Here is a 23095-nt window from a genome sequence, read left to right on the forward strand (position 1 = left end):
GCTTTAGACACGCCAAGGGGAAAACGGGGATCGAGGATGACCAGGCCAAACGAGGGTCTCGGAGGCAACGCCGGCCTTGGCGCACGCAAGCGCCAATCCGACGACACCGCCTCGCTCGCCCGCCACATCGACGACGCCATCGCCTTGGCTGCAGCCGCTACCTCTGCCCAGCCTGCTCCCGCATCGGTGCCTGCTTCCCTGGGCCTCCAAATCGAGGCCTTTGCCCGCACCGTCGTCACCGATGTCATCGTTGAGACCGGAGGCGTCATGGCTGTCTCGGCACTCGCCCGCCAACCGTCGTCGTAGCGGCACACCCAACTCTTCCCACACACATACACACACACACACACACACACATATATACACATTTACATACATGAGCTCCAGCCCAAGACGGCGACAGCGGGCACTTGCTGCTGCACGCCACGCTGTCCAGGCGAGTACAACAAACCGCTCGCAGAGCCCGCGGGTGCAGGACCGGTTGGTGCTGGGGAGGAGCACCTGGGGCCAGCCACAGGCCCGGTCCGAGTGGGAGAGCCATCCTCAGCTGCTAGACCGACGGGCGGCAACGGTGGCCGGCGCCGGCATGTATGCCAGGGACGATTGGGAGGCCGCGGCAACGGTCGAGGCAACCGGATGGAACGCTGACGGCCTGGGCGTCGGCCTCGCGGCCTCGGTCCGCCGCGACGTTTTCGCCGATCTCAGCGTCGCCGTCGACACGTCGCCGGTCGGGCTTGCCGCGCTTCAGCACCGCCACTCACAGCTGCGAACGGTGCAAAAGACCCGGTTCAAAGAGGTGCTGATGGCCGAGCACATGGCGGCACGGATTGCGCGCGCCCGCAAAGCCGATGCCCACGTCCACGCCGCACGCTCCGCCGTCGCGCGCAAGCTTCGGATGGAGGAGATGCGCCGGCGGACCGAGACCGCCAAGCTGATTGCTGCCGGCCGCGCTGAGCGGGCCAAGGCTGCTGATGCCGCTGCCGCTTCTGCTGCTGCTGCTGCTGCTGCCGAGGCGAAAGCGGACGCTGAGCGGGAAGCCCGTGAGCTTGAGCTCGCCATGCGGCCGCTCTCCGAGTGCGATCCGTACGACATGCTGTTGCGGTCGCGAGCGTCCGACAGCTCGCTTAGCCGGCAGGCGTCAGAGGATCCAGCAACAATGTGGGCGCGTGGCCTGTACGGCGGGGACGAGGGTTGCGAGAGCGATGACGACAGGTACGACGGGGAAGCGTCGCTGTCGTGGATGGAGCGCCGCAAGCTGCGGCGGGTGCGCAAGGACGCGCTGGCGCAGGCTGCCGCCGCCGCCGAGGCAGCGGCCGCTGAGAATACTGCAGCACGCGCAGCTGAGATTGCGGTCAAGCGCGAGCGGCTGCGCGTGGCACGCGCTGCTGCCCGTGCCGCATTTGATAACGCCGACGCGATCGGGAGCGCCGGCGACAGCTTTGGCTCGGTGACTTCCGCCGATCCTGTGGTGGCTGCTTTTCGCGGCTACGCGCTTGGCGCGCGCGACGAGGGCGGACCGCCGCCAGCGCTGTTTTACCTTGCGCTCGGCGCGTTGCTTGCCGGTGACCGCGCAGCTGTAGGGAGCGCAGATGTGGCAACGAAGCTGCATCTGCTGCGGTACGTGCTCGACCACGAGGCGTACGTCGACTCGGGCTTGCGGATCCAATTCCAGGCGGACGCAGAGCTGCTTGCGGCGTTTGCCTCGTTTGTGGGCTACATGTCGGAGAAGAACGTCGAGGTGAGTGCGGCGTTTGGACGGCGGTGGGCGCGGCCACCGCCGGCGCTGCCTGCACCGTCCCAGGGCGCGCGGGCGCAGCTGGCCGAGCCGGCGTCGCGCTGGCCGGCCCGCCGAGCATGCGACTACATCTCAGACGCGGACATTCTGGAGGTGCACTCGTACCGGCGGCCGCCAGTCTTTGTGGAGCACGTGTGCCAGGCGCTGTGCATCCTCCTCCGGCGACCGATCTCGCAGGCACGCAAGGTGCAGCACTCGGTCCAGCTCCTGCACGCGCTCGACGGGCTCTCTCCAGAAGTCCTCACTCTCGGCGACGTGCGGCGGCTGTACCGGCTTGTGGGCTCGGATGAGTTTTCGCCGGCGCTCGGCGCCGAGGTTGCCGCGCCTGTGGCGCGCATGGTCGCCTTTATCTGCGACGTCTTTGCGTACATGGTCCGCTACCACGAGGCCGCCATCGGCAGCGACGACGGCGTCATGGCCGACCGCCTTGCCTTTGAGCGCCAGCAGAATCAGCTGGTCATGCAGAAGCGGCAGCTGATCAAGGCGCAGAACTTGCTCGCCAACCTCCTCACCACCACCAAGTACGACTCCGTTGATGACGAGTTCTTTGCCACACTCGCCCGGTGAGCCATCTCTCTCTCTCTCCCTCTCTCTCTCTCTCTCTCTCTCTCTCTCTCTCTCTCTCTCTCTCTCTCTCTCTCTCCCAACCAACCAAACACCAACATGCATACCCCATCCGCATTCCCATCACCCATCCCATCACCCTGATCAGCCCCAATCAGCCCCGCATCGCCCCCCCCCCTCCCCGCCCCCCTCTCCCTTCGCAGGCGAAGAAAGGCCCAGCGCCCGAACTGACCCCTAACCCCACCCCACACACCACACCACACCACACTCCACTCCACTCCACACACACACTCACACACACTCTCTCACACACACACACACATACATACACGTAATGATGGAGAGCCTGCGCGGTCTGACCATGGCCACAGCCATGGAGAACGAAGTGGTGGCGTTTGTGGTGTACTCGGTCCTGGTCCTGGTCGTGGCCGACGCCTTTGTCACCTTTGTTCTTGGCGTCTCTCCGCGTGCTCGGTGGTACTTTGTCCATGCTATTGGCAATGGATTTGTGTGTGCCACGTGCATTGCACCTGCTCTCACTTTTCTGGCTGATCCCGTGGACGCTCTGCGCAATCCCATCCGCTTTGATCCCTCGGCAACCATCATCGCCGTCATCCACGCCTACCACATTGCTCTCTTCAAGTGCTCCACCGCAGACATTGTGCATCACTTTCTCTTTGTCTTTATCGGCACCACCGTCCAGGTCTTCTACGGCGGCGAGTACGGCGGCCTTGCTGCTGTCTACCACTTTGCCATCTGCGGCCTACCTGGTGGCATCGACTACTTCCTCTCGGGCCTCGTCGACATGGGCCTCGTCGCCAAGATCACCCGCATCCGCGTCGCTGTCGAGCTCAACATGTGGCTCCGCTCACCGCTGCTGATTGCCTGTGCCACCTTTGCCCTTCTCTGGTACACCATGTCCGACAAGAACGCCTTTACCACCGTCGGTGCCGGCCTCATGGTCTTTATCTCGGTCGGCAACTCACAGTACTACGCCCGCCAGGTCTGTCTTGCCGCCGGCCGCAAGTACAAGATCGACTAACACGACCGATCTGTACCACATGCACCCACCTCCACTCTACCGATCCACACCAATCCAAACCATCAGTCCCCATACCCGCCGCCCCTCCCACCCGCCGCCCCTCCCACCGTTTCCACTTTGGCGCCACCCGCAGCCAGCCAGCCAGCCACACACACACACACACATACACACACACACGCACACACACGCACACATACACACCACTACACATCCACACATGGGTGACGTGGTGGTAGACGCCCTCCCCCCGAGCACGGCTGCTGCCCAGGAGGTCCTGTTCCATGTCCGACGTGCTCTGTTTGAACCCGGCCTGTCGCCCGCTGCCACTGCTGTCTACCCCATCGGCGAGCTGAATCCGGTGGCGCTCCTGGCCGGCTTTGATGACCTCATACAGGCCTCCCCTGAGACCCTGGTCATAACTTCGGTCATTGATCTGGCTCGCATGGCTGCCGCCAACAGCTCCGTGGACGCCCTGGTGCGGAACGGCCTCACTCTCGCTCCGCCTGGCATGGTCTTCCCCGCTGGTCACACCCCGCCTGGCGCTGAAGAGCTGCTTGTCTGCCACGTCGCTGTCGGCAGGGCCTTTGCTCTCGACATCGCCGCTTGGGATCCGCGAAACATGCCGCCGCTCCCGCCGGGCTTTGACTCGTGGGCTCTACTGGAGCAGGTTGCCGATCCGGCCACCGGCGCCCTCGTCTGGGCTCCGCCGCAGTACCTTGTGCCATCGGCAGACCGCGTTGCTGTCCGCTACTACGTCCGAATCAACCGCAACGCCCGTGTGAGTCCGCCGCTTGTCCGCGCGTCCGATGCCTCGCTCGTTGCCGCTTGCCCCGATCATCCCGACCAGCCGCTCTCCTACTGGTGTGCCACCTGCGAGGCCGCTGTCTGTATTCACGACAAGATGATGGGCTCGCACGCGCTCGGCCCGGCTGCCCAGCACCCGCTTGTCCCGCTCTCGACCATCCTCGCCACCACCCACGATCAGATCCGCGCCGGCCCGCGCGCCCACCCGGACGTTGCCGCCCGCGCCGCCGCCCTCGATGCCAACCTCGCCAACCTCGACGCCGCCCGCGCCGCCGTCCGCGACCAGGCCGACCGTGCCGCTACTGCCCTCCGCGCCAAATACGATGCCGCCCTTGCCTCGCTCGAGTCGATCACCGCCTTTCACAACGACGTCCTCCGCGCCGACGAGGTCGAGCTCCGTCGCCAGGCCCAGCTCATTGCCAGTGTCGAGGCTGTCGAACAGGCCTCGCTCGCTGCTCTTGACCCGGCCTCGCTTGTTGCCTCGGTCACCGCGTCGCGCGCCGCTCTGGTCCATGCCCTCGCTGCTGCTCCGCTCCGCGACGCCAAGTGGAACCCGAGCCTCGCCGTCCGCGGCGAGCTCACCGTCACTTCTGGCATTCCTCCCGTCCCGCCGCACAATCCGCCGGCCAACCACCCGCCGCCCGAGTCGCCGCTGACCCATGGCAGACCGCCGGCCGGTGCTCCCATCGCCGCTGACCTGCTGTGGCGCAAGGTGGTGACCACCCCGCAGGGCGCGTTCCGCCCCGCCAAACCTGCCCGGCCAGCCTCGCCGCCTCGGGAGTCGCTCCCCTGCGAGTCCGACGAGCGTCCAGCCTCGCCGCCTGCTCGCGCCTCCCGCGCCTCCCGCGCCTCCCGCTCGCTGTCCAAGTCCCGAATCCGCCGTCGGCACTCGGAGTACGGACACAAGTCGCCTGGGGCCCCTGGCGTGAACAAGTCCAAGCAACGCCTCTACCGCCGCCGCGGCGCACGCCGCCTTGTCCGGCTCATAATGCAGGACGAGTTTGCACTCGCCCTAGCGCTGGGCCAGGTTCTCGCCGGCGAGTCCCGGCCCGGCCCATCGGGAGCTAGCCCTGCCACCGCCGCTGCCGCCGTCTTTGCCTCGCTCCGGGAGACTGCGTACAACCTTGTCCAGCTGGCGTGCGCTGAGGGCGCTGGCCTCCGGCTGGTCCTCGCCGGCGTCCGAGCTCAGCTCGACTCGGGCCTCGCCGCCTCCGCCGCCGCCCGCGTCGATGCCGACCTTGTCGCCTCGCTCTTCAACGGCTCGTCTCTCGCATCGCACGTCATGGTCGCGTACGCCCAGGTCGTGGGCCTCGGCTTTGTGCAATCAGTCCTCGCGCCAGTTTTTGCCGCTCTCGCCCGCCCTCTCCCGCACTCCGCGCCTCACCGCCTCCGCACTCTTGCCGACACCGTCATTGCCGCGCTGCTCGCATCAGATGCCGTCCTTCCGCTGCAGTTTGGCGCTCTCATCGGCGAGCTCTACCGCGCCACCGCTGGTGACGGCGCTCCCGACGCTGGCGTCAAGGCTGTCGGTTCGTTCATTGTTCTCCGCGTCTTCTGTCCGGCCATCGCCAAGCCGGAGCTCTACGGTCTCGGCCCCGTGCAGGGCGTCGAGGCCGACGAGCTCCTCGCCGTCTCTACAATCCTCCAGCACCTAGTCTCTGGCATCGCATTTGCCGCCGACTCGCCGCACGCCGCTCTCAACGACTTTCTCCGCGCCACCTACCCTGCGCTCCGGGCCTGGCTTGAAGAGCTCGGCCGCGCCAACGCCGATCCCGGCGCCGCCTCGCGCGGAACCGAGTATCACACCCCGCGCATCGACGCCCGAGAGCTCGAGAGCTCGATGCTCGCCCTCGCCCACTGCCTCCGCCACCACGCCTCTCACCTCCCGCCTCAACTCACCTCCATCCGCCTTCAGCCTGGCGAGCCGCAACCCAAGCCGCAGTCGGGCGCCGATCCGAATGCCGATCCGCTCAGCCTAGACGTCATCCTCACTACCATTCTTGCCGCCGGCACCAGATGACTGCCGCCTGCCTTTTAGCGACGAGCAATGAGCTCAACGACGTGTCGTCCGAGCGAGCCGTACGCCGGAATGCCGTGAATCCCAGCGAGTGTCGGATGCGCCACTCCGCTCACGCACACCGCATACTTGGCTGACGACTCGAGCAGCCGCCGGCACATGGCAAAGGTCAGCTCGTGGTCCTCGCTGCCAAACATGCCGGTAAAGCCAAAGGCGACGTAGCTGCCAAGAAGGCTGCCCGGCACAAACTTCACCGCCGTCCATCGCTCCCTCGCCGTCACCGCCCACAGCCTGCGATCGGTGGTAATGCGTCCAACGACGCCAAATCCTCGGCCATGCACGCAACCACGGCGCGGATCCAAGCGGCTTCTCCCGCCGACAGCCTCGTGTCATCGGCGTCAAGACTAAACAGCCATGCATCTTCCCCGCCGACAGTCCACCCCATGTACGCCGATCCGAAGCTGCTTGCGCCATCAAAGACGAGCAGAACAAGCCGCTGATCCCCCACGGCGCCGCGTCCGGGCCGTCGCCCGTAACTCACCTGCGACACGCCCGTCGGCACGCCCACCTCGACATGAGCGACCTCGCCAGTCCGGACCACCACCACCAGCGGCAACAAAGGCAAATCCAACCCCGCTGGCATGTGTACGACAATGCCCATGGCAACGCCTGTGTACCTTTACACCCGCCGCAGACCAGGCCGCCGACAGGCGCGTGGCGAGGCGCGTGTCGGCCGCCGCCCGCCGACCAACCCGCCACCCGCACGCTCCGGAACGCTACACGTTTTCGGTGATGACAACGGCCGTGCCGACAACCAACATGACGCAACCCCAAAGGCCGAGGGCAGTTGCGGCGTGCTTCCGCCACACCGGATCGGTGGCTGGCCGGAGGCCGAGGTAGAAGGCGGCCGGCAAGATGTAGACGAGGATGGAGACAATGACGGCGCCGGCAAACGAGAGAACAACCTCGACGTTGGGGATGAGGACGCCGAGAAAGGCGGTCGTGCCCAGCAAGCCGATGGTGATGGAGGCGTGGATGGGCCAGGCCATGGCCTCGACAAGCGGCGGCTTGGTGACGGCGAGCGCTTCGCGCGGAGTGGTGACGAGGTAGTGCAGGTGGACAATGTTTTCGCGCATCGGATGGACAAAGAGCGGCGAGGAGAACATGAGCGTGATGGCGAGGCCGAGCTTGGCCACGCCGACGTATGGGTTGTCCTCGTCGACAAAGTTGTTGAACACGTTGCCATCGACCGAGAGGCCAAAGGTGATGTAGCCAAAGATGCCGACGGTGAGGTAGACGACAGCACAGGTGATGAGCGCGAGCCAGGCTACAAACATCATCCGCCGCCCGGTCGGCTTGCGCATCTCCTCGTACACTGTCGGGACCTGGACGTGCGAGGCAAAGGCAAAGCCGATGATGGGCAGCGCCACAAAGATCTGTGGCGAGATGTTAAAGTACGCCAGCCGCCGCCCGTGAGACAAGTCGACTGCGTTGATGTTCCCGCGCTCCGAGTCGTCCCATCCGTGCGTGATGGCATGCGCCACCACCATGCCTGTGAGATACAGCATGCACGCCACTGCCACCAGCGAGGTGTGCGCGAGGAACGAGATCCGCCGCAGCAGCGAGAGCGGGATCATGACCGCCCGTTGAGAATGACCGCCACGCCGACCCGGGTAAACGCCCAGTTGCTCGTGTTGAACCACTCCTCCAACACGGCAGGCACCAAGTCGCCGATGATGATCTGGTAGGCGAGGAGTGCCGAGAAGCAGTGCAGGACAATAAAGACGTCCACTGCTGCGCACAGCCGCGGGCCAAACACCGCATTGGCCAGGGCCTGATACGAGAACGGGCGCTTGCCGAGCAAGTCGGTCGCCCAGACAATAAACTGGATGCCCAACGCTGCCAGTGCCAAGTTCAGCATCATCAGCATCGGGCCGAGGATGAGCCCGGTCAACGAGAGCGCAAACGGGATCGACAACGTCCCTGCTCCGAGCGTCACGTTGCCGAGATTGAACCACGAGCCCAAGATCCCTGCACTCCCTACTTGCCCGTCCACAACCTCGACGCCATCGCCCATCTCCAGCAACGAGCTCGTCTCTGTCTGCCCGCCCAATCTCTTCCCGCCGAGCCTGCCCTCCTGCCCACGCCCGCCACGACCGCCACGACCGCCACGACCGTCACCCTCGCCACCCCCGCCAACCCTCCCGCTGCTGCCGTCTCCGCCGCCGCCTCGCCTCCCGTCACCTTTTGCTCCCATTGCCAGCCTGTGCTCTTGCTCGTGGCTCCTGAGCCAAGAGTGCCTCGCCCTCGCCCTCGCCCTCGCCCTCGCCCTCGCCCTCGCCCTCGCCCTCGCGCAGGTCGGTCTCATCGGCCGGAGTCCTCTGCAAGCATATGACTTCCACCTTGCCCTTCCCGCACACACATGCCGAACCATGTACCGTGATTATGAAGACACGCACACACGCACACATACAACACACACGTACACATACAACACACCCACACACGCACACACGCACACACGCACACATACAACACACACAACACACACACACACAGCGCAACACCACAACGACACATCCCTACCTCCTCAAGCAAGTCTCCCCAGACGCCAACTCATGCCCCCCCCCCCCCCCCCCCACTCACCCAACACAAAATTTTACACCCCCCATGTCAATGGTATCCCGCGGCGTTGTTCCTTGGCCGCTTTTCGCCCCAACTCGCTCCGCAATTCGCAAACTGTTCGTTCGTCCGTTCAATCGTTCGTGCGTTACAGCCATCAACCGCAGAGAGGCTCGCGCGGTAGGGAAGGGGGAGGGGAAGGGAAGGTGGAGGCGGGAGACGGTAGCACCTCTCGACGGATGGCAAAGGGTAAAGGGCCAAGGGTACCCCACTGGCCACGGGTGCTGTAGTGGGTGGAGGTGCAAGTAATCAAGGTAGCGGCCGTGGTGGAGGTCATGCCAGTGGTCATGCTTCGCCAACCGGTGGCGGTGGCGGTGGCGGTGGCGGTGGCGGTCCAAGCACTCCGTCTCAACCGCCGTCGCGCTCACCCGCAACAGCCTCGGTCCCTCATACCAATGCCACACCTGGTACTTCCAATTCTGGTCCTGCTCGAGCAGACGAACGTCACTCTGTCGGTGCCTCGCGTCGAGCTGCTGCTGACTCGCCTGCGGCCCAGCGTCGCCCGGCGGCTGCTCCAAGATACCCGGTTCATGGTCAGCTCTCGTCGGGCGAGTTGGTGGCAGTCAACAACGGCCAGGTCCCCGAGTTCCGCATCACCGGTGACGGCAGCTCGGAGCCTCCGTCGTCGTCCAAGTGGTGGGCTTGCTTCCCATGCTGCGGCGCGTCGTCGCCGCCGACCCGCCGCACTGACCGGCGCGTCGGCCCGGCCTCTACTGTCGCTGTGGCCCGGGTGCCGGTCACGCCGCGGTCGGCGGCGGCGGCGGCAGCAGCGGCGGCGACCCGGTCGGGTATGACGACCACGCCGCGTGGCGAGTCAAGCATGCGGATGAGCTACGGGCCGGGCACGATGCTGGGCTCGTCTTTGGGCGCGCCGTCGGCAGGTGCCGAAGAGGCAGCGGCGGCGGCGGCGTACGCGCAGCAGCACGTCTCGCCACGGCGGTCGTCATCGATTCGCTTCTCCTCGCTCCGGCCGGTGCCCGAAGGCGCGACGCCGCCAGGCTTGCAGGCCGAGTCGCGTGTCCTCTCGCGCATCGGCTCGTCGCAGAACCTCATTTCGCCTCGCACGCTGACCAACGTGCGGCATGGCGCTGGGCTGGGCAAGCTCGATGAGGACGCGGCCTGGTACCAGGTCCGGTCGCCGGGTGGGACCAACACGCCCGGCTCCATCTCGCGCAAGTCGTCCTTCCGCGGAATCCTAGGCTCGGGCGGCGTCTCGCCACGGCGTGGCATTGTCTCCCGCGCGTCGTCCATGTACCTCCAATACGCCGCGTCTCGGACAGTGGACCCCTCGGTGGCGCGGCGGCTGACGTCGGGCTCCTTCTCTGACGACGATACCATGTCGTGCGTCGACGAGGTCTCGTTCCCGCGCGGCATGGCCCGCCAGTACATGTTTGTCTTCCAGGACGTCGATGATCGCGAGCTCGACGCCTCGCGCTTCAAGCTGGAGTGGGGCGAGTTTGAAGACTACGCCGTCAACTACGATGTCATGCTCGGTCAGGGCGCATACGGCGAAGTTTACAAGGCTACCCACAAGCCCACAGATTCAGAGTGCGTGGTCAAGACCATCAAGGTCGACAAAGAGTCGGTTCTCAAGCTCAAACAGGAAATCATGATGCTCGAGCGGGTCAAGGGCGGGCCGTGCATTGTCGAGTACATGGGCCTTGTCCGCAACCCGGATGACGACACCAAGCTCATTGTCTTTGAGTTTGTGAACAACCCCAACTACAAGGAGTCTTTCCGCGACATGACCGACCTCGACGCCCGGTGGTACCTCTTCCGCGTCCTCAAGGGCCTCGACTACGCACACTCGCTCGGCGTCATCCACCGCGACATCAAGGGCGGCAACATCTGCTACGACCCCATCACCAAGAAGCTCCGCATCATCGACTGGGGCTTTGGCGTCCACTACGTGCCATCGCGGCCGTTCACCTCGTGGCCCGGCACCCGTCCCTACAAGGCGCCCGAGCTCTTTCTCCACTACTCGTACTACGACTACTCGGTCGATGTCTGGGCCTTTGCTTGCCTCATGGGCTCTCTCATCTTCCGCCGCACCCTCTTCCGTTCCAAGGACAATCGCCATCAGATGGAGCTCATTGCCCGCGCCCTCGGCACAGCCTCGTACGAGCGCTACCTCGCCAAGTACGCCCGCCCGCCCTTTAAGCTCGTCGCCAAAAAGTATCGCCACCTCGGCGAGCCGCACATGGGCCGTGGCGGCTTCCAGGTCTACGTCTCGTCCAAGACCCCTCTTGCCAACTTTGAGGCCCTCGATATCATCAACAAGGTCCTCGTGTGGGATCACGAGAAGCGTCCCACTGCCTCGGAGCTCATACAACATGCCTACTTTGATCCTGTCCGTCATCGCGATGTCAACTCTTCACAATAATAGTGTACCGCCCAGCCTCACACCCGATCACGTTCACCCGTCCCCCGAACCACGCGCCTCCCGAATCGCGCGCCCCCCAAGCCCTGGCCGCTGCCGGCTGGCTCGCCAAGCGTACAGGTCACACACCGCACACACACCACACACACCACACGCGCACACACACGCACACACACGCACACATACGCACACATACGCACACACCACCACACATCACACGCACACATACACGCCATGACCTCCCCCCTCCTCGCTGTCGCCCTCCTCTCCTTCTTCCTCGCCCTCACCACCGCCACCTTGCCCCTCTCCGCAACAACCCCGTTCCTCGCCCGGACCGCACCTCCGCCCGGATGGCGATGCTCGACGGAACCCTTTGATGGCCGACGCTCAATGACCCACATGCGGATCCGACTGGCGGCAAGGGTAGATGCTACAGAGGCGGCCGCAGTGCATGCTGCTGCCCTTCAGGTGGCGAGCCCCGGATCAGGCAAGTACGCCAAGTACTGGTCGACCGAGAAAGTCGTCGCTGCGTTGCCCTCGGCTATGGTGGCAGCAGAGGGCATCGTCTCGATTCTTGCCGAGACGCATGGCATTGCTGCTCGTGTTGCGCCCGATGGTGCGTCCGTCGTCCTCGAGTCGATCCCCATTTCCCTCGTCGAGGAGATCTTCAGTGGCATGGTTGTCCACGCGTGCTCGCCTACCAAGCCGCTCCATGCAGATGTGATCGTTGCTGCTGCACTCGGTACCGCTCACCTCGCACCGGCTCTCGCTCGCCATCTTGCCTTTGCCACGGGCGTGTCGGACTTTCCACCGCCGTCCGTGCTGGAGCGGATGGCGGCTCGCGCCGGCCCGCTTAGCCCGCCATCGCCAGGGCCATGCAAGGCCAGCCAGCAGCAGTCGAACAACCTCGTCATTCCGTCAGTGGTTCGCGAGCTTGTTGGCATCCCGCGCGGCAAGAGAGTTGCGTCTCAGCTCGCCACCCAGGCCGCCATCGAGTTTGGCCTGGTCATCCCGCACGAGACCGGCCAGGAGGGTGGCGGCGGCGGCGGGTTCCTCTTCTCAGACCTCGCCGCGTTTGCCGAGCTGGCCTCCGTCGACGCTCCGCACCAGTTCAACGTCTCACGTATCATCGGGCCGTTTGCGCAGCACAACTACACCGGCAACGCCGAGAGCGTGCTCGATGTGACGACGCTACTTGGCGTCGCGCCGGGTGCGCCCACCACCTACGCCACTTACCTCGGCTGGATGTATGAGTTCCTCACCGACACCATCGGCGACCCGGAGCGCGCGCTTGTCCACTCGATCTCGTACGGCACTCCCGAGTACCTGCAGTGCAACAAGACCCAGAACGGCGAGCCGTTCCACGTCTGCGCCTTTCTCGGCGTCGATGCCCGTGGCTACATCGAGCGGTGCGACCTCGAGTTTGCCCGCACCGCCCTCCTCGGCCTCACTATCGTAGCCTCATCCGGTGACAACGGCGCGCCCGGCGAGCTCTCGCGCGAATGCGAGCTCGACAACACCATCCACCCGCTCCACACCGTCTTTCCGGCCGCGTCGCAGTACACGACAGCGGTCGGCGGTGTGGTGCTGGTCGAGGCCGCGCCCGGCCCGCCACCCGGTGCTCCGCAGCCGCCGATCTGCACTATGGCTCATCCAGGCCCGCCGCTGCCTGGCCCGCCGGCCTGTGGCGGCCCGCCGTACGCGCTCACAACCTCGATGTGTTCCAACGGCGGCATCACTACTGGCGGCGGCTTTGCCAACTACTCTGTGCTTCCCGAGTGGCAGGCGCCTACCGTCCGTGGCTACCTTGACTCCTCGCCGCGGCTTCCGCCGGCCACCGCCTTTCACGCCAACCACCGCGCCTTCCCCGACGTCGCCCTGCTTGCCTCCAACATCCTCATCATTCTCAACGGCGAGGCCCCGGTCGGTGCCGGCACCTCGGCGTCGGCCCCGCAAATGGCGGCCCTTCTCACCCACGTCAACGGCGAGCTGCTCGCTAGCGGCCTCCCGCCCGTCGGCTGGATCAACCCGCTCCTGTACACCCTCCCGCCATCGGCCTTTATCGACATCACCACGGGCTCGAACGAGTGCACCGAGGCCGCGTGCTGCAAGTACGGCTACGGTGCCGCGTCTGGCTTTGACGCTGTCACCGGCCGCGGCGTTCCCCTCTTCGAGGGTCTCCTTGCCGGCCTTGCCGCCGCTCACGGCACCGCACTCTAGCACGCCTGAGCCCCGCCCTCGCCCTGGCTCCGCAGATGCTCGATGAGGCTAGCCAGCGCCTGCCGCTGCGCCGCCAGTCCCTCGCGGGTCTGCACCCCGGTCTTGAGCGCGTCGACCGAGTGCATCGCGTCGTCGACTGCTGCCCGGGCCTCGCGCTCTACCGCCGCCAGATGCTGCGCCCGTTGCTCGTTGTACGCATACCAGTTGGCCTGCCGGCTGGTAGCCGCGGCCTTGAGTCGCGCCACGGCGTCCAGCAGCTCGCGCTGCTTGGCGTTGTGGTCGGTAGCGACTCGTGCCAGTTCGGCCCGGCTCGCCTCGAGCGCCTCTTCGAGCTCGCGGACACGCGATGGCGTGTCGTGCCCGCCGCCGCTGCCGTCGTCATCGCCGATGCTTGCCTCGAGACGTGCCAGTTGCGCGTTGAGCCGGGCAATCGTCTTCTCCAGCGCTGCAATCTGTAGCTCCTTGGCCTCACAGCCGTTGCAGGTAACACTACCGTCCTCATCTCCCTCGGCCGCCTCGGCGTCGGCCGCTGCGGTCTCCAGCTCGCGCTGCAGCTTGGCCGCCAGCGCACGGGCGTCGTCTCGCTCGCGCTCCAGCTGAGCTACGCGACCCGGCGCCGCATTTTCGTCGGCACTGGGGCTGCTCGCCGCTCGCGCGCTCGCCTGTGCCAGCGCAGACTCGCTTAGACTGCGGTCGGCTTGGAGTAGCTCAATCAGATTGCGCTGCTCGCGGAGCTCCGACTCGAGGCCGGCGATGCGGTCGGCATCGGAAGCGCTTGCCGCACGGGCCTTGCTCAGCTCCTCGGTGAGCGCGGTGACGGTCGGGCCGAGGTCTTGCGCAGGTGCCACTGCTGACGGCGACTCGCTCTCGCCTCCGCTCTTCGACAATGGCTGCGCTGCCTGCAGTGCCTCTAGTTTGGCTTCGGCTTCGTCGCGGCTGCGGGTGACGATTGCCACCTGCTTTTGCAGCGAGTCGATGGTCTGCTGCAGAGCTGCCAGGTCGGCATCAGCGCCAGCGCGGCTAGCCCGGTCAGCCGCTGCAACCTGGCTCCGCAGCTCGGCAATAGTCTCGCGCAGCGTCGCAATGTGCTGCTCCAGTGCAGCGTTTTCAGCGGCCATGAGCGCGAGTTCGGGTATCGCCGCCGGAGGCGTGACCTGCCGAGGTGGCGACGCTGTCGGCGATTGGGCTGCAACCCGCGCCTCGCGCTTGGCAGCCGCAAGCTCTTCGCGGAGTGCTTCCAGCTCGGCGGCGGTAGCGAGCGCCTGGGCCGGTGACCTGGGGGCAGCGCGGGCGTTGGCGGCATCAGCGAGTGCTGCGTCGCGCGAGGCCTTGACAACGTCCAGCTGCTCCCGGAGTGCGTCGAGCTCGTCGGAGCGGGCGGCGTGGAGCTTGCCGATGTGGTCTTCAAGGGCGGTGACCTGGGCAGCAGCTGACGCGGCCTCGGCGCGGGCGGCGTCGCGGCTCTGCTGCGCGACGGCAACCTGCTCGCGGAGCGCGTCGAGCTCAACGGTTCGCGACGCGCGAAGGCTCGCCATCTGGTCCTCGACGGCAGCGACCTGGCTGCGGGCGGAAGCGGCCTCGGCGAGCGCGGCATCGCGGCTCTGCTGAACAACCACAAGTTGCTCGTGGAGCGCGGCGGCGCGGGCGGTGTCACGACTCTGGTTGAGAACATCGACTTCGCTGCGGAGCGAGGCCGCCCGGGACGCGGCGTTGACATGGGCGTCGGCGTGGGCGCGCGCAACTGTGAGCTCGGCATGGGCAGCATCGCGCGAGGCGTAGGCAGCGGTGAGTTGCTCGCGGAGCGCATCAAGCTCGTCGCTCCGCTCGCGCCGCGCAGCTGTGAGTCGGGCCTCGGCTGCCGTCGCCTGGCTACGCGCGGCGGCGACGTCGGCAACTGCGGCGTCGCGCGAGGTCTTGACAACCGCCAGCTGCTCACGCAGCGCGTCGAGCTCGGCGGCGTGCGCAGCGCGGAGCTCGGCGGCATGGTCCTCGAGCGTAATGATTTGTGCGCGGAGTGAGGCGGTCGATGTGGCGGCCTCGACCGAGCTCAGTGCCGCTGCCGATGCCGGATGCTCGCGAACGGCGGCGAGCTGTTCGGCAAGCGCCTCGTTCTCGGCATGGAGGACGGCCGAGTGTGCTTCGGCCGCTGCCGCCGCCGCCGCCGCCGCCTGGAGCTGGTCGGCAAGTGCCTTGTTCTCGGCGCGGAGGTCGACGGCGGCGCCAGACTCTAGCTTGCGCAGCTGGGCATGAAGCGAGTCGATCTCGGACTGGGCTTCGGCCAGCTGGGCCTCGACATGCTGCGCAGCGAGCGGGATGGGCGCCGGCGAGGGCGACGCCGAGCGTCCGGCGAGGACTCGGCGCTTGGCGGCAGCGAGCTCTGCGGCAGAGGCCGTCCGCATGCGGGCAACGTCACCGGGCACTTGCAGCTGAACCCCCTGGGCGGCAGCCTCCTCGATGTCTGCCAGCCACATCTCACGGATGTGCATGTTCTGTCGGCGGAGCTCTTCGTTCTCGTACATGAGGTCCTCGAGAACAAGGCCCGACGTGTGGGGGCCGCCCGAGGCCGCGTGATCGAGCGAGGTCGATGCATTGCGGAGAGCATGCAGATGCATCTCCAGGCCCTCGATGACGCCGCGCTGCTCGGTGACCAGAGCACGATAGGCGTCGAGTGTGTCGTCTGCCGACGCCTCCAGCTGCTCCAGCGACAAGCCCCGAGCCGGCGCAGACGCAGCCAGCAGACTCATATGCGCAGCGTGTGTCTCTTCCCTTGCCAACCGCTTCGATCGCCGCACCTCGCGGGCAAGGCCGTCTAGCTCGCCCTGAACAGCCACACAGGCCAGATCCAGCAGCTGGACCGCCTGAGGCGGGAGATCAGGCGATGTTGTCAGATGAGCCTTGACATGAGCCAGAAGTCTTGCCGCAGCCTCAGCCAGCAGTCCATCCTCAGGCGCAGCGTCCATACCGGCAAAGATCAGCTGACACAAGAGCGTGAGCAGCGAGGCATGGACCGCTGACGACCTCGCCACCACATCCGTCAGCGCACTCAGGACAGACCGCGCCCCTGTATTGGTCTCGCTAGCCGCCACCAGTTCCTCCACAGCATCCTCCAGCTGGCTCTGCTCGCCGTCGACCTGTTCTGCCGTCGTCCGTAGCCATGCTGTTAGCGTTGCGGCCGGGAACATGGGGCAGGGGGGGGGGGGGAGGGAGGGGGAGGGGGTCCGTTGGCCGGGCGACGAGTGGTGGCGGCCGAGTGGGCGGGTCGGGCAGGGGGGGGGGGGGGGATGGCGGTTGGCCAAGGGAGGGTGTAATTGAGGATTGGCTATCATGTTCGCCGCCGATTAGGTGTGGGTGTGGTCGGTACCCGCGGCTTGGGTGGTGGCCCGGTCGGGATGGGTGGTGGTGGCGCAGCGGATCCAGAGCCAGAGCTTGATCCAGAGCCTGAGCTTGATCCAGAGCTCGAGCTCGAGCCAGATCCAGAGCTAGAGCCAGAGCCAGATCCAGAGCTCGACGACGCGTCAAGCTGAATGGCTTCGCGCTTGACTGGTCGTGCAGGCGGTGGCCGCATGGCCGGTGATGCCGGATACAGCTCGCGCGCTGCTGGATGCGCCGCACGATCTGCGCTGCTGTCTCGCCGGCCAACAGCCACCGGCTCAGAGACTGAGGCTCGCCGCCGGGACACCGACGAGCGCCGACGCGGCGGCGGCGCACTCTGTGGAGGCTGGGTCTCTGAAGCAGCCGTGGCGTCGCCCTCGCCCTCGTCCTCGGCGGTGGCGTCACATCGGCTGTCGGTCATCGGGCTCAGGACCTCGACGTCCTCCACATAGTTTGCCGGAAAGATGCCCTCGGCGCCGTTGACGTCGACGCCACGGAGCCAGAGGCCAAGATCACCGGTGACATTGATGACTTGGCCGGCAACCAAGCTCAGCTCGCCGTCGTAGTCTGCCGGACAGGTGAACAAGGCGCGGACTCTTCTCTGCGGCGCGAGCCGGACAGGCGATCCCGTCGCCAGACTCACAGCCGATCCAAACGAGGCCAGCGGCGGCGGGAACTGGCGGAGATCGCGAGCCATGGCTGCCACCGTCTCCGGCGAGAAAAAGCCTGCGACGGCCAAAGGCAAATCCGCGTGGATAACCTTGTTCAGCGAGTGGCCCACAAAATGAGCCACTACATCCAGATCGTTGCTCTTTCTCCCAGCATACGCCCCCGCCAGGTGGTTGGCCAGTTCTTCTTCCTCCATCCCAGGCACCACCGATGACAGCGAGCCAGCCGCCAATCCCAGACCCGCCCCGCACCGCCTTCGCTCGCACCGAGCATGGTTGACCACCAGCGACTCGGCCGCCGACTTTGCCGTCGCCTCTATCCCGCCATCCTCAATCACTCCTTGCTCCTCTTCCATTCTGCTATACAACCTCTGATTAGGTATGCGTCAAGTGGTGGCTGTTGCAGCCGAGCTTGGCTGCCACCGGGGGCGGGTGTGGATGCGGCTGTGGCTGCGGGCTTTCTCCCTGTCCCGGCGGCTGTTCGCGGCAATGACAGGCTGTGTTCACTTCCTCGCACTCCCGTGACTGCGAGCATCACACAAAGTATACGCTCAGCTCGAGCTCGCCGTGGATCCGCTGGCTACGACGCTCCTCCCCCACCTTGAGCTCAAATCGACGGCGACGGTAGCCGCCGGTGGCCGCAGGGATGGAGGCGAGGCTGATGTCGAGCTCGCCCATGTAGTCGTTGGACGAGAAGCGGTCCCAGTCCCAGACGACGATCTGGATGCACGAGTCCGGGTTGAGGAACGGGCCCGGCCAGCAGACCTGGAACTCCCACACCGGCTCGAGCGACTTTTTGATGACCTTGGTCTGAGCGACGTAGTCGCCGAGGCGGACGACGCAGAACGGGTCAGACTTGCCGAACCGGTCGCGCTTGACCAGGTTATGGCCCGAGTGGATGGTGACGATGATTGCGGCAGCCTTGGTCATTGACGCCTCGAGGTTGTGAATGGCGGAGATCTCCTCGACCGCGTCTTCCCATGTGATGGCCTCGACGGGCTCGGCGCGCGGGTCGAGGAAGCGGAACAGGTAGTTCTTGCCGAGGAAGATGCGGTCGCCCGAGGCAAGCGTCACGGTCTTGTCAAAGTCGACCATGATGCCGTTGACGTACGTCGCCGAGCCGGGCTCATTAATGAGGCTAACGACGCCGTTCTTGTTGCGAAAGGTGCAGTGCCGCGAGTCAATGCCGTCGCCCTTGAGCACAATGGTCGAGCCGTAGGCTTGCCCGACCACGGTCTCGCCGTCCTCGACGACAAACAGGAGGTTGGCGTCGAGCGACGGGTCGACCGAAAGGTTGACCAGCCGCGGCTTGTTGTCGATGTCGAGCATCGAGTCGAGCCCACCAAGTGAGATGCCGGCGTTCTCCAGTACGTCGTGCCGCAGCGCCTCGATGCGCTCGGCTTTGGCCGCCTTGGCCGAGATCGGCTCGTTGAGCTCCAGCAAGACCTCCTGGTTCAGTTCCAGGTTGCCGAGCAGGACCGACATCTCGTCGTCGTCGAGTGCAAAGTCGTTAAAGGTGACTGTCGAGACAACCGACGACCGCCGCTGCATTCGGCGGTTGTCGGAGCCGGACGCGCCGCTCGCCATGCCCGACGACGCTGCCGGCGGCGGCCCACCGCGTTCGCGCCCGCCGCGCCGCCGCTCGCCGAGCTCGGTCTCCAGCCGCGAGATCTCGGCCCGTAGGTTGGCGATGAGCTCGTCCTTGGGTGAGACGTTCTTGCGGACAATGTTGATGACCGACTTGGCCCGCTGCGCAAAGCGGAGCGTCGAGATCGACTCCTTAAAATTGGACGACGCCGGCGAGATGGCGGCGAGCATGACCGTCCGCGAGTTGCCGCCGAGCGACTCTTGAAGCAGTCGCGTGAGGACCGACTCGCGGTATGGGACAAACTTCTTGTGCGACGAGAGTGCGTTGATAACGGCGCCTAACGCCGAGAGCGACTTGTTGATGTGGACAGCCTCCTTGAAGCGGAGGCCCTCGGCCTGCGTGTTCGACTGTCGCTCCGAGCCGGCGAGGTCGACCAGGTTGATTTTGGAGGTGACCCGGGTCTCCGACGAGCCGCTGCCCGACTCGTCGGCCTCGCCCGACCCGCGCGCCGACTCGTCATCGCCGCCGGCCTCGTGCACAATGCGGGTGACAAAGACGGTGAGGACCGAGTGCGACCGCGACGAGGTCTTGTTCATGGCCGTCGCCGCCACTGCACGGATCTTGTTGCCCTCGGTCATGCACTTGTGAATGTCGGCGTAAGACGAGACAAGCACCTTGGAGAGGCCCTGCACAAAGATGCCCATCGTCGCCGACTCGCGGACCTTGAGCTCCTCTTCTGACTGCGGATTGAGCAAATCGGTGATGGCGTCATTGTAGATCTCCAGAAATGAGGTCTCGATGACGTACGAGACGGACTCGCCGAGCTCAACGCCCGGCGCCGATGCCCGCTGCGCCTGCAGCGCGTTGGCCGCCCGCACCCGCGCAAACAGCTCCTGCATGCCCAGTGGGATGATGCCTGGCGCCGACACTGTGCCCGTCATGGTGTGCGTCTTGCCGGCGCCGGTCTGCCCGTACGCAAAGATCGAGGCGTTGTACCCGGCCCATGCGTTGTCGAGGTAGAACTTGCCCAGCTCGCTGAAAATCGTCTCGTTGTTGGCGTAGTTGGGCTCCGACGGCGTCACGCTCGAATCGTAGCAGTAGTCAAAGAGAAAGGTCTTGCGCCCGCGCCGCGGATCGTCGTGCGGGTCCGTAATCACGCACTCTTGCCCCAGCATCGTCACGCACGACGCCGCCCCGAGCGCGTGCTCGCGGTCGTTGAGCGGCCGGACCCGGACCGCGACCTTGACTCGCTGCTGCCGCGGGCCGCGCGCCCGCGCAGACGTCGTCATGCACGTCCGGTCCGTGAGGACCGACCGCTCAGACGGTGCTGCCGACGACGACGTCGACCGCCACGACGCCCGCGACACCAGCGAGTTTCCTGTCCGCGAGCTCCGTCGTGGGCCCGACGCCGGCAGTCCCGGGCTGCTGAATCCGCCGCTTGTTAGGCTCCCGACGTTGTCGTATGCCTCGTTGTTCGAATCCAACTCCGCCGCCAAACCCCCGCCGCCACCTACTCGCCGCGCGTAACTGCTGCTCGCCAAGCTCCCCACGCTATCGTGCGCCTCGCTGTAGCGGTCGAGCCCCGCCGGCGGTGACGACGGCTTGGGTGTCGGCGTCGGCGTCGACGAGCCGACCGATCGCCGTGACGACGTGACTCGCGAGAGCCGCTCCGACCGGGCCTCCCGCCGGCGACGGTACTCATCCAGCCGCGACGACCGTTCGCCCGTCGCCGACTCTGCCTGCCTCCCGGCCCCGCCGTGGTGGTCAGCCAAGCCAGCCGCAGCAGCAGCGCCGCGGCCGTCTCGGCCTTTGTACTGGTGATCATACCCCTGATCGTCATAGTACTCGGTGGCCCTCGGATCAGGCGCCCACGACAGCCGCTTCGAGCTCGTCGATGACGCCAACGAGTACTGCGAGGAGACCCTTGAGGGAAAGTGCGACCTTGATCCAGGGTCGACTCCATCGTCTTCAGCCATGACACTCCTTCGTGAGCTCCTCCGACTTGGCCGACTTCCTCTCGCACCTCCTTGCCTCGCTCCGCTGCTCCTTCTCGACGACGACCGCTGACTGCTCCGCGACGACAACGCCGCCGGTCTATGGTGCGACATGCCGTTCCCTCGCTTGCCCCTGCCTGCTCCCTTCTCCTCCTCCCGAGAGTGCTGTTGGACTTCCCGTTTTTCTGCCTCTCCTTGCCGCCTTGCTCCTCGCCTTGCCCCGAGTGAACGCCATTGGAACGGCACGCCCCGCCCGCCCGCCCCCCTCCTCCCCCATTAGCAAGCCCATCCATGTCCGATTGCGATGCCTTTTCATCCATCGAGCAGCATGGTACCATCGATGGGGATGAGAAGAGGCAAGGACTGTGATTGGATGGGTGATGAGGCATGGATTGTGTGTGCTCTGGTGGTGGTGCGTGGGGAAGGCGGGGGAAGCGGGGAGCGCTACCATGGCAGGGACAAGGCAAACGTGGGCTGGGCGCGCGCGTGTTTGCACTCATTGCTGCAAAGGTGGAAAAATTTGTACAATCCAATCGACACCCCCCACCCACACACACACCCCACACACCCCCCCACACACACCAACACTCACATCATCAAAACATACACATACACACACTCACACACATACACATACTGCCCCTCTGGCCACACTCTATTCCAAAATCCACAACCACGATCGCGAGCTTAAAGCGATTGCAAGCAATCAGACTCACACTCAATCTAACCCTGCACAACAACACACAACACACAACACACAACACACAACACACAACACACATGCCCATCTACCCACCCAAAGACTTGGGCAACTTGATGCGCTGTCATGATGCGGCGACCATGAGGCGCGGATGGGGAAAAAACGCCCAAAGCGGTCAAAACGAGCCACGAGTCGCCCAACTCAACCCGATTCGCCCACTTTCGCCACTCCTACTGCTTCCATTGTGCCTTTCACGTTCGTTTCTTCGTAGCAAACGCCACCCTCCTCTCGTCCTCGTTCCTTCCTTCCCCCCCCCCTCCCCTCCCCCTCTCCCTCTCCCCCTCCCCTTCTTCCTCCTCCCCCCGTTACATCGCCCGATGAAGATCCGCACACCGCTCAAGGTAAGCCGGCGGAAAGAGTTGTGATGGTCGTGAGAAGGTTATATCGCCATCCTCCCCACCCCCCACCCCTTCCCCCCCCCTCGGCCACCATCGCATGCTTGGAACACCCCGTGGCAAGCGTGCGACTTGGAACGTCTCGCCAATGATTGGATGACATTGACTGTTATTTGATTCGATGATTATGATGCGGTTGTTTGCGGAACGAAAGCGGCCGTTTTTTAACCGCCGCCCGTTCGACGACTAGCGAGGCCAGGCCATACCCGTTTGGCCGGATATGTGAGCTTGTGAGCACTTTGTTGCGCGGATCCTATGTTTGAGCACTTCTACACGCTCGCCATCTTTCCCCTTCCCTTCTGTCGGCCTCCGTCCCCTCGGTTGCCTTCTTGCAACGTCACACGCCGGTGGCTGCGTTCGATGGAAGGAAGGATGATGGTACTCCAAATGGTCAATGTGTTGATTACTTGCCCTTGCAACATTGTTGCACCAAGTCAACGGCTTTTGGTGCGGTCATTTTTGCCGCTTTTGTCGTCGCTCCCGCGCGTGCTGCTCCCGCGGCAGCAGCCTTGCAGTCTTCCATCCTCTCAGAAGCTTATGAATGGGCAGGATCATGGGCTGCATCCGAGAAGCGCTAGCTCTTTCGCTCCGGCGGCTGTGGCCGGCGGGTTGAAGACCCGGATGGATGGCCACTTCCAAGGTCGCGGAGCAATTGTTCTTTACAGTTGCGGAGCCTTTTTTTTCGGGCGCCAACCCTTGCCACATTACGGCTCGGCGCGTGGTGGCAACGAACAATCCATCGATGATGGGGACTCACTGTTGTGGCATGGAATGATGGGGCGGCCAACAACAATGCAGACTCGCTGCTCAGAAT

At 65.3% G+C, this 23095-nt stretch overlaps 7 protein-coding genes across 7 annotated transcripts in view; 4 read left to right on the forward strand and 3 right to left on the reverse strand.

The window, feature by feature from the left end:
- Positions 1-2407, forward strand: part of AMSG_05189 (breast cancer type 2 susceptibility protein) — an 8306-nt gene extending 5899 nt beyond the window's left edge. The window contains exons 4-5 of the mRNA XM_013902475.1: positions 55-273; positions 404-2407. Coding sequence (XP_013757929.1) covers positions 55-273; positions 404-2362 — 2178 coding nt within the window. The 3' untranslated portion in view covers positions 2363-2407. The remainder of the gene's footprint in view (positions 1-54; positions 274-403) is intronic.
- A 286-nt stretch (positions 2408-2693) lies between these two features.
- Positions 2694-3401, forward strand: AMSG_05190 (uncharacterized protein; the record flags this gene model as incomplete). Its single annotated transcript, XM_013902476.1, has 1 exon — positions 2694-3401. One exon carries the CDS (start codon positions 2694-2696, stop codon positions 3399-3401), a length of 708 nt encoding a protein of 235 aa, XP_013757930.1.
- A 217-nt stretch (positions 3402-3618) lies between these two features.
- Positions 3619-6225, forward strand: AMSG_05191 (uncharacterized protein; the record flags this gene model as incomplete). Its single annotated transcript, XM_013902477.1, has 1 exon — positions 3619-6225. One exon carries the CDS (start codon positions 3619-3621, stop codon positions 6223-6225), a length of 2607 nt encoding a protein of 868 aa, XP_013757931.1.
- Positions 6226-6239: 14 nt separating this feature from the next.
- Positions 6240-6883, reverse strand: AMSG_05192 (uncharacterized protein; the record flags this gene model as incomplete). Its single annotated transcript, XM_013902478.1, has 3 exons — positions 6240-6470; positions 6656-6718; positions 6872-6883. 3 exons carry the CDS (start codon positions 6881-6883, stop codon positions 6240-6242), a joined length of 306 nt encoding a protein of 101 aa, XP_013757932.1.
- A 2-nt stretch (positions 6884-6885) lies between these two features.
- On the reverse strand, positions 6886-8416 carry AMSG_11860 (uncharacterized protein). The gene has a single exon (XM_013902604.1). It carries the CDS (start codon positions 7857-7859, stop codon positions 6999-7001), a length of 861 nt encoding a protein of 286 aa, XP_013758058.1. The 5' UTR covers positions 7860-8416; the 3' UTR covers positions 6886-6998.
- Positions 8417-9299: 883 nt separating this feature from the next.
- AMSG_11861 (uncharacterized protein) lies at positions 9300-13863 on the forward strand (the record flags this gene model as incomplete). The annotated part of the gene is made up of 3 exons (XM_013902605.1): positions 9300-9401; positions 9443-11269; positions 11723-13863. 3 exons carry the CDS (start codon positions 9300-9302, stop codon positions 13502-13504), a joined length of 3711 nt encoding a protein of 1236 aa, XP_013758059.1. The 3' UTR covers positions 13505-13863.
- On the reverse strand, positions 13553-21362 carry AMSG_11862 (uncharacterized protein; the record flags this gene model as incomplete). The annotated part of the gene is made up of 4 exons (XM_013902606.1): positions 18168-21362; positions 16866-17668; positions 13706-16635; positions 13553-13640 (listed from the first exon to the last, which is right to left on the reverse strand). The coding sequence occupies exons 1-4, from the start codon at positions 21238-21240 to the stop codon at positions 13553-13555; spliced, it is 6894 nt and encodes a 2297-aa protein (XP_013758060.1). The 5' UTR covers positions 21241-21362.
- Positions 21363-23095: the final 1733 nt, after the last annotated feature.

The sequence above is a fragment of the Thecamonas trahens genome (assembly GCF_000142905.1).
Source record: "Thecamonas trahens ATCC 50062 unplaced genomic scaffold supercont1.22, whole genome shotgun sequence".
NCBI classification, from domain to species: domain Eukaryota; order Apusomonadida; family Apusomonadidae; genus Thecamonas; species Thecamonas trahens.

Coding starts and splice junctions, on each gene's coding strand:
- AMSG_11860 (XM_013902604.1), bottom strand. CDS start 7,859: ATGATCCCGCTCTCGCTGCTGCGGCGGATCTCGTTCCTCGCGCACACC.